Below are 10,202 nucleotides of genomic sequence, written 5' to 3' on the forward strand. Positions count from 1 at the left end.
TAAAAACCATGGTGTACCGATAACGTGGCTGGAACTAATAAAACACATATTTTCTGAACTTACTTCAGTCCCCAACCAACGTTACTTCCTCGCGCACCTTTCTCAAAACAATGTCCTTTTTATTGGATATGTCTGGTAGCCAACACAGCCACCCCGACCTCCAGGGAGCCAGTACCCGTGCTAAGAACCCGACCCCCAGGCAGCGTTAGATAACAGATGAAGCCGTGTGTCTTGTCTATGACGATAGATCTATAATATGAACAGCCTGTCCAGCCAATGACGGCTTGAGACACAGCTGTCAATCATCAATTTTTATCCCTTTTTATGTCAAATAACTACTTAAAAACAAACAATCAGAAAAATGACCACTTGCACAGGCATTAGCATGATAATGACTATCTAAAATGATACAAACCACCTTTGGAAAAAAAGTATCTGACGTATACTGTGATTATTTCGGTTGTGATTTTCCCATCCACTAACATGGGGGAGGCGGGCCTTGTGACCTAGTGGCTACAGCCGCCAGAGCGGCGATCTAACATGCAGCGGCTTCACTGAACGGGACCCGAGGCGGCGTCCATCTTTATATGTTGATGGCACACACACACACACACACACACACACACACCATGCTGAGGCTTGACTTCCTCCCCCCGACAGCCACTTTAATTGCCTCTGAGGACATCACTGTGTGTGTGTGTGTGTGTGTGTGTGTGTGTGTGTGTGTGTGTGTGTGTGTGTGTGTGTGTATGCGCGTGCATGCATACGTGTGTGTGTGTGTGTGTGTGTGTGTGTGTGTGTGTGTGTGTGTGTGTGTGTGTGCATCTTCTGGCAAGTGAGTGAGTGGAAAAGCTGCTGCCATGGCAACCATCATCATCGCTGCTGATGCTGCAGCCTGAAGCCTGTTTGGAATGCCTTCCTGACAGAGCGCCGCGCTGTGTTGCTGTGTTGTTGTATTGTTGTGTTGCTGTGTTGCTGTGTTGTTGTGTTGCTGTGTTGTTGTGTTTATGTGTTTATGTGTTGTTGTGTTGTTGTGTTGCTGTGTTGTTGTGTTGCTGTGTTGTTGTGTTGCTGTATTGTTGTGTTGCTGTGTTGCTGTGTTGTTGTGTTGCCGAGTTGCTGTGTCGCTGTGTTTTTGCGTTGCTGCATTGCTGTGTTGTGTTGCTGTGTTAAATTCATAGGCAGTTAAAAACTATGAACAGGAGTACTAAAGAAGTCTATTGGACTACCCTGCACGTTATGGGTGTTCTATAGAAGTCTATTGGACTACCCTGCACGTTGTGGGAGATCTATAGAAGTATATTGGACTACCCTGCACGTTGTGGGAGTTCTATAGAAGTCTATTGGACTACCCTGCACGTTATGGGTGTTCTATAGAAGTCTATTGGACTACCCTGCACGTTGTGGGAGATCTATAGAAGTATATTGGACTACCCTGCACGTTGTGGGAGTTCTATAGAAGTCTATTGGACTACCCTGCACGTTGTGGGAGTTCTATAGAAGTCTATTGGACTACCCTGCACGTTGTGGGAGTTCTATAGAAGTCTATTGGACTACCCTGCACGTTGTGGGAGTTCTATAGAAGTCTATTGGACTACCCTGCACGTTGTGGGAGTTCTATATACAGTAAGTCTATTGGACTACCCTGCACGTTGTGGGAGTTCTATAGAAGTATATTGGACTACCCTGCACGTTGTGGGAGTTCTATAGAAGTCTATTGGACTACCCTGCACGTTGTGGGAGTTCTATAGAAGTCTATTGGACTACCCTGCACGTTGTGGGAGTTCTATAGAAGTCTATTGGACTACCCTGCACGTTGTGGGAGTTCTATAGAAGTCTATTGGACTACCCTGCACGTTGTGGGAGTTCTATAGAAGTCTATTGGACTACCCTGCATGTTGTGGGAGGTCTATAGAAGTCTATTGGACTACCCTGCATGTTGTGGGAGGTCTATAGAAGTCTATTGGACTACCCTGCATGTTGTGGGAGTTCTATAGAAGTCTATTGGACTACCCTGCATGTTGTGGGAGGTCTATAGAAGTCTATTGGACTACCCTGCATGTTGTGGGAGATCTATAGAAGTATATTGGACTACCCTGCACGTTGTGGGAGTTCTATAGAAGTCTATTGGACTACCCTGCACGTTGTGGGAGTTCTATAGAAGTCTATTGGACTACCCTGCACGTTGTGGGAGTTCTATAGAAGTCTATTGGACTACCCTGCACGTTGTGGGAGTTCTATAGAAGTCTATTGGACTACCCTGCACGTTGTGGGAGTTCTATATACAGTAAGTCTATTGGACTACCCTGCACGTTGTGGGAGTTCTATAGAAGTATATTGGACTACCCTGCACGTTGTGGGAGTTCTATAGAAGTCTATTGGACTACCCTGCACGTTGTGGGAGTTCTATAGAAGTCTATTGGACTACCCTGCACGTTGTGGGAGTTCTATAGAAGTCTATTGGACTACCCTGCACGTTGTGGGAGTTCTATAGAAGTCTATTGGACTACCCTGCACGTTGTGGGAGTTCTATAGAAGTCTATTGGACTACCCTGCATGTTGTGGGAGGTCTATAGAAGTCTATTGGACTACCCTGCATGTTGTGGGAGGTCTATAGAAGTCTATTGGACTACCCTGCATGTTGTGGGAGTTCTATAGAAGTCTATTGGACTACCCTGCATGTTGTGGGAGGTCTATAGAAGTCTATTGGACTACCCTGCATGTTGTGGGAGGTCTATAGAAGTCTATTGGACTACCCTGCACATTGAGGAACGACAGGATTTGAAACAGTTGGGAGTGAGAAGAACGGGATCAAACTCTTCCTAAATCCTCAGATTGCCTCAGCTCATGGCTCTTTAGTTGGTGTCAGATGTTCTCACGGCTCTTCAGGTTCCTCCGGCCTGCAGGCTGGTGAGCAAACAACAGCAAGCCGCCGCGAGGAGGAGACACACGTTTCTATGACATGTTGGTTCTAATTCAAGACTGTCAGTAAAACACTGCCTTCAGCCTTAAGCCTTCAGCAGAGGAAAGGAAAACCAGTGGGAGAGAGGGAAGAGGCGGAGAGGATTTAGATCTGCGGAGGAGAGCGAGGGAGAGAGAGAGAGAGAGAGAGAGCTTTTCACGTCACCGCAGGCAGAACGATGGCAGCTGCTCCATGCGTGGAAGGCTCTCATGTCACATCGACTAGTCTCACTTGGCCAGACTATCTCCACACTTTATTTAGCACTGGAGAGTCTGGAGAGTGTCTGGCTCAACCTACTCTCATTCTGAAAAAAAACACTCTGCCTTGTTCCTCATATCCTGCTATTTTTAACTGTATAAAACACGTCTCATGTCTCAAACAAGGTTATGAATTCTGTTGCAAAAAAACAACAACTATGTGCTCCGTCTCTCCCCTCATTAACTATGCGCTGTTTTGATAAGATAAGATAAGATGAGATGAGATAAGATAAGATCAGATCAGATGATAAAATGAGATGAGATCAGATGATAAGATGAGCTGTTGGGATAGATCCATCTTTGACATTATTTTCAGACAGCGCGTGACCGCGGTGAAGAGGAGCACGTCTGCTCTTGTGCCCTGCTTGCGTCATAACTCATCATTATCACATGCAGGCATCCAGGCCAATGAGTGCCTCCAGCTGTATTCACACCTTGTCTGGGTCTCTGCTCAAAGACGGTAATGCACGTACTTCAGAATTCACACCACGTCAGCTAATGACGTTACAGATGCTTTTTGGACAGCTGATCAGCTCGGGAACTAAAGCAACAAAGACACTATGAGGTCGCCGCCAATTTTGATCCAATCAGAGAAAAGTTGACATTTTCTGGGAAAAGGAAGGTCGCATCGCGATGCCTCTAAAGCAGAGGTTCTCAAATGTTTTTCAGCCAAGGACCACTTACAAGATAGAAAATATACCGGGGACCCCCTCATTCTGATTTGTGATTTTGGGCTAAGCTTAATTGTTTCCACGGTAACATGCTTGACTTTTAAATTGATAGGTTTGTTAGATTAGAATGTAATCCATGAACCATTTTAGATTTAAAGCATACAATATTTTCGTTGAACTATGAAGCTTTTGCAACAACAAAAAAAGTTTTTATTTTTCTGAAAACTTTTCGCAGACCCCCTGGCAAAGTGCCACGGACCCCCATTTGAGAACTACTGCTCTAAAGAACTATATGTATTTTTTCACCCCGAAGCCAACACCGCCCCTGAGTTTCTACGAGTTACGGTTGCGGAGATACATCCACCCTGCCTGCAGGACTACAGGAGAGAGATAGAGGACAGGAGATACGTCCGCCCTGCCTGCAGGACTACAGGAGAGAGATAGAGGACAGGAGATATGTCCGCCCTGCCTGAAGGACTACGGGAGAGAGATAGAGGACAGGAGATACGTCCGCCCTGCCTGCAGGACTACAGGAGAGAGATAGAGGACAGGAGATACGTCCACCCTGCATGCAGGACTACAGGAGAGAGATAGAGGTCAGGAGATATGTCCACCCTGCATGCAGGACTACAGGAGAGAGATAGAGGTCAGGAGATATGTCCACCCTGCATGCAGGACTACAGGAGAGAGATAGAGGTCAGGAGATATGTCCGCCCTGCATGCAGGACTACAGGAGAGAGATAGAGGTCAGGAGATATGTCCGCCCTGCCTGCATGACTACAGGAGAGATAGAGGTCAGGAGATATGTCCGCCCTGCCTGCAGGACTACAGGAGAGATAGAGGTCAGGAGATATGTCCGCCCTGCCTGCAGGACTACAGGAGAGATAGAGGTCAGGAGATATGTCTGCCCTGCCTGCAGGACTACAGGAGAGATAGAGGTCAGGAGATATGTCCGCCCTGCCTGCAGGACTACAGGAGAGATAGAGGACAACGGGGGGTTGGGGGTTTCAAGTTACTGACCAAACACTCTATTTCAGTGATTGCTGTCAGAATATAGAGCCATTTAACACTTATTTTAACACAAAAACATTGCTGAATGCAGCTTTAAATAGAGAAACAAATCCATCTCTCCATCCATCCATCCATCCCTGTGTCCTTCTCACCCAGATCTGCAGCTTGACCCTCTTCTCGTTGCGGTAAACGGTCTTGACCTTGAAGTCGATGCCGACCGTGCTGACAAAGGAGTTGCTGAAGGCGTCGTCGGCATACCGGAACAGGAAGCTGGTCTTCCCCACGCTGCTGTTTCCAATGATCAGCAGCTTGAACATGTAGTCAAAGTTCTGATCCGACCCGTCCCGCTGGCCCATGCGCTGCTCAGCCTTTGCCATCTGCAAACATACAACCAAGAACCAGCATGCATCTAAAACTTTGACAATTGAGCAGTATTACATGAACCTCGGTCCTGCCACATTCACTGTCCTCAAGAACACACTCCTCAAGGGTGATATTGCGATTATACAACGGTTGACTCGACCCACCCGCACAACAGTCTGTTCTCCTTGCTGCCCTCAGGGAGGAGATACAGGACCCCCAAATCACGCACCAACAGACTGAGGAATAGCTTCTTTCCTCAGGCCATAAGACTCCTCAACAAAAATAACACACACACACACACACACACACACACACACACACACAATACCTTGACTGAGGGTAATACATCTGTGGTATTGCCATTTTCACATTGCTGCACATTTCAACTTGCCCTGACTGAACCTTCCACTGAGGAGTGGTGCTATTTGTATTATTGGTTCTATTATTATTGCTATTCTATAGCTCCCCCTCCCCCGCTGTTTGCCTTATGTACATACAGAAGTGTCTATCATTTTATGCTGCAAATCTACATGCACTCAATGATTTTCTCATACCTGAGTTATTGTGTAACTGCATGGTCTCAAGCTAGTCCGACTGTAACCAGACCTCTTGAGATTATATACAAACGTGCAAAGCGAAATACGTATCTGTGGTTTACTGAAAGATAACATGCCAACGTTTTATTCGGGAGACTCTCGGGAATAAACGAGAGTGGAGCTGACAGAGCTGAGGATGAGTCAGAGAGCAGCTGCCTGCTGGGAGAGAGAGAGAGAGAGAGAGAGAGAGAGAGAGAGAGGTTCAGTCTGACACAGAGAGAGAGAGAGGGGAGGGTTCAGTCTGACAGAGAGAGAGGAGAGAGAGAGAGGTTCAGTCTGACAGAGAGAGAGGAGAGAGAGAGAGGTTCAGTCTCAGAAAGAGAGAGAGAGAGAGAGGTTCAGTCTGACAGAGGAGAGAGAGAGAGGTTCAGTCTCAGAAAGAGAGAGAGATCTCTCCTTCTAGACGCCATTTGCTCCCATTCAACATCAAAAGCACATTTTCTGAGGCGGCGAATGAGGTGCAGTGATGTCATCACAGTGATGTCATCTACTGTATGAACTAGTTGTAATTAGACAATACAATACTTTTATTTTTATTTTGTTTTGTGTGGGAATTCTGGACAAAATCATATCTTACAACTAACAAAATATCAATATTTTGTCCCAAGTCTCAACTACATCTAACTGACACACAGTTATCCTCTCAAACTCCACTATGAAAGCTGCGTGCTTTGCGATCAGAAGTTCAATGGTTCGAATCCACCACTGGGTTTTAGCAATCTCTGTCCCAGGCCATAGCTTCTTTACAGGTCCGGTACCATGTAACTACATGAAGTACAGTTGAATAGAGTAGAAGCAATCTCTCGCGCTTCAGCCCCTCTACAAAGGGAGGTCGGTGCTCTCAGAAGAGGACAGAATACTGGAAACAGTTGAATTGACTGGAGCACACAAAATCACTGGCAAGCACATTGAATAAGGTACAAAAACTAACGTTTTGACGGGAGCAGCAGCATCTTCTTCAAACAGAGTCAAACAGTAAAGACAGATTTACAACACTTAAAAAAGCCTCCACTCCAGAGAGGATGATTTCTCATCCCGGCTTCGTTATGCAATGGTTTAATCTGAACTGGGTTGCCAAAAGTATACACGCGTTCTGGTCGCTGCACTAGCGCCTCCTCTGGTCGGTCGGGGCACCTGTTCGCGGGGAGGGGAACTGGGGGGGGGGGGGGAATAGTGTGATCCTCCCACGTGCTACGTCCTGTCGGTGATACTCCTCGCTGTCAGGTGAAAAGAAGCGGCTGGCGACTGCACATTTATCGGAGGAAGCATGTGCTAGTCTACAACTCTACCCAGAACAGCAGAGGGGGGGAATAAAAAATATATATAAAAATAAATACAAATTGACCCAGTTATAGGCTATTCAATGTACTTTTTGGGCCTGCGTCCCTCACGATCTGACGGTACAGGCAGAATAGTGGCGACCAGGCCTAAGAGTGATGTTTGGAAATATTTAGAGTTTCAGCGTGAGGAGTGATAATTAGTCAGAGAGGCTGCGTTAGGTCCGGCCCGTCCCTCCAACCAATCCATTCTAGCATCATCAACCTTATTAATATTGACTCCTGCTAGCTTCACGATTCACCATGGCTGCATTTCTCCCCTGCTGTCTGAGGCAGGTTACAGACTGACAAGTCTCCTGGTACTGTAAAACTCAACAGTAGTCAAACACATCAACATCTCATTACTGACAATAACATGATCCGGTTGTGTGGGGTTGATTATGGATTATTCAACTGCTGCAGCTGTTGGACTGAATGAGACTTTCTCCTGACAAGTGCGACACTTCATCGAAAGACACTGTGCATTAAATATCAGACAAATGCATAGCAGGAATATTATTAATATTATATTATTATTACAATAACGTGTCAGTGAATGTCCAGTACAAGCTGCAAACATATGTGATCCATCCGTCATGATTGGACCATAATGGATTATGGATTTCACTTTCACAGATCTGTCACCGAACATCCAGATATAGACAGAGAACACATCTTTTAATAATTGTAGCCTATATTAACACATAACAGCAAAAACTAAACTTTAGGAGGAAAATATTGCAACAGATGTAGAGAAAACAAAACACTAGATAGGCTACACTAGAGGATGAATTTGTTACATGACAGACATGTTCTTACAGGAATATTATAGAGACATCAGTAGATAAAGAAAAATGCCATAAGGCCACTGTGACGTCAATATTGAGAACCAAACAGTAGGCAACGGTAGCCTACGTGTCTCTAGGAATATAGAAATATGGAGATAACAGGAGATAAATGCATTAACACACAGTGGGTATTTGACTCACTCTGATAGGATTATTATAAGATTGTTATGGATATGATAGGCTGGTGTGGCCGCGGCCCAGGTGATGGAGGTATCGATCACAGGTCTGATCATGACGTTATGATGATGCAGCTTACCTCTGCTGGGCGGGTCTCTCTCTGCAGCTGTCTGTCCACCTGTCTCTCTCTCTGTCCACCTGTAGGCTATGTCTGTCTGTCTGTCTCTATGTGCACCTGTATGTATGTCTGTCTGTCTGTCTGTCTCTGTGCACCTGTCTGTCTGTTCGTCGCTGTCAGTGATCCAAACCCGATGCTTCGTCTGTAACGAGCCGAGAGGGAATTTTTTTCCTTTCAGCGTCGCTCCTCGGTGCCGCGCGCAGCCTGTTGTGACAGCGCGGGCGCGTCTGTTGCGCGTCCCCGTTGCTGCGCGTCCCCGCTTACTAAAAATAACACACCGCTTCAGTGAATGGATTTTTTTTTTTTTTGCAGCTGCCGTCCTGTCACGTGATCAGTCAGTTCATCAGGTGAAAAATATGTGTAGGCTAAGTCAAACCAAAATGAATATAGGCTACATTTAATAAAACCATTTAGGCTACCAGAAGGTGACCTGATCATGCAGAGGATGGATCATTCTCAGCTGCACGCAGCCTGACAGACAGACAGACAGACAGACAGACAGGCAGGCGGGCAGACAGACAGGCAGGCATGCAGACAGACAGACAGGCAGACAGACAGGCAGGCAGGCAGACAGACAGGCAGGCAGGCAGACAGACATACAGACAGGCAGGCAGACAGACAGACAGACAGACAGGCAGACAGACAGACAGACAGACAGACAGACAGACAGACAGGCAGGCAGGCAGGCAGGCAGGCAGACAGACATACAGACAGGCAGGCAGGCGCAGACAGACAGACAGACAGACAGGCAGACAGACAGACAGACAGGCAGGCAGGCAGGCAGGCAGACAGATAGCTGATCATCCTAACAATATAATGTAGGCTAACAGAGAGAACATGCTGCTAAACTAAAATAAGTAGGCTAGAAACAAACCAAATCAGTGCGTATTCATTCTCAAATGGGGGTCCGGGGACCCCCAGGGGTCCTTGGGGGGGTTCCAGGGGGTCCCCAGCCAAAAGGGGAGTAATTTATTTGAGCTATAATTCCATTCATAAGTAACACAATGACTATTTTGGTCATGGGTTTTATACACTTTCTGTAATAAAACATCTAAAAGCATCAATCTTATTATCATATGGGGGACCGTGGGACAAAATCCTATCAAATGGTGGTCTGTGGTCTAATCTTTGTCAGTTTAGGGGTCCCTCATGTAAAGATTTTTGAGAACCACTGGTCTAAGACATTTAAAATATTCAAACACTAGAAATCTCGCGAGCTGCACGTGCTCGATCCTGAGGCTCGCCCGCAACTCGGCTGCTGTGTGGCCTCGCCTGCTCTGTTGGCATGCACAGCGCACAACTGCTCAACTTCGCATCACTGATGACATCACAATTGCCTCCAGCCACCCAGAGATTTCCTGAAATTACAATGCAACCGGCCAATCAGGGACTGCTGTAGCCTACTGTAGACTCAATAACAATTCAACAGTATGCACCAGCCCAGTTCCTTGGTGGAAAATACATTTTTGTTGTTCTTCAAACTGGATTTGGCAACGCTGATTGGCTGAAGGAGTTGTCTGTTAAGTAGTCCCGCCCACTGATATCACTGTGAGAGGCAGGAAGTCCAGACTGATATGTACATGTGGAGCCAAACAGGATGTGAGGTCACATGATCAGGATGGTTTTTTAGCAGGCTAGCATACTGGTTTATGTCACTGTTGATCGTTTTCAAGTGGTTTGATCACGTTATGAGATATCTGCCATTGTCCCCTCATCTCAGGTGTAAGCATTTTTAAATAAATGCTGTCAAAATATGAGTTACTTCCAGTTTCATACCTCATGTTGTCCGTTCTTAAATAAAATCTTCTCATCAGTCAATCACAGATCACCAGATGATGCACACTGAGACCACTCACAACACTGTTCCACAGTCACAAAGATAC

The 10,202-nt window shown here is 46.2% G+C and overlaps 1 protein-coding gene across 1 annotated transcript in view; it reads right to left on the minus strand.

Moving 5' to 3' along the window:
- Positions 1-5,278, minus strand: part of rab3b (RAB3B, member RAS oncogene family) — a gene marked incomplete at both ends in the record, with an annotated part of 8,697 nt that extends 3,419 nt beyond the window's left edge. The window contains one exon of the mRNA XM_083647716.1: positions 5,054-5,278. Within this exon, the coding sequence (XP_083503842.1) occupies positions 5,054-5,278 (225 nt within the window). The remainder of the gene's footprint in view (positions 1-5,053) is intronic.
- Between the last annotated feature and the right edge of the window lie 4,924 nt (positions 5,279-10,202).

Source organism: Poromitra crassiceps (genome assembly GCF_964638095.1).
Source record: "Poromitra crassiceps genome assembly, chromosome: 12".
NCBI lineage: Eukaryota > Metazoa > Chordata > Actinopteri > Beryciformes > Melamphaidae > Poromitra > Poromitra crassiceps.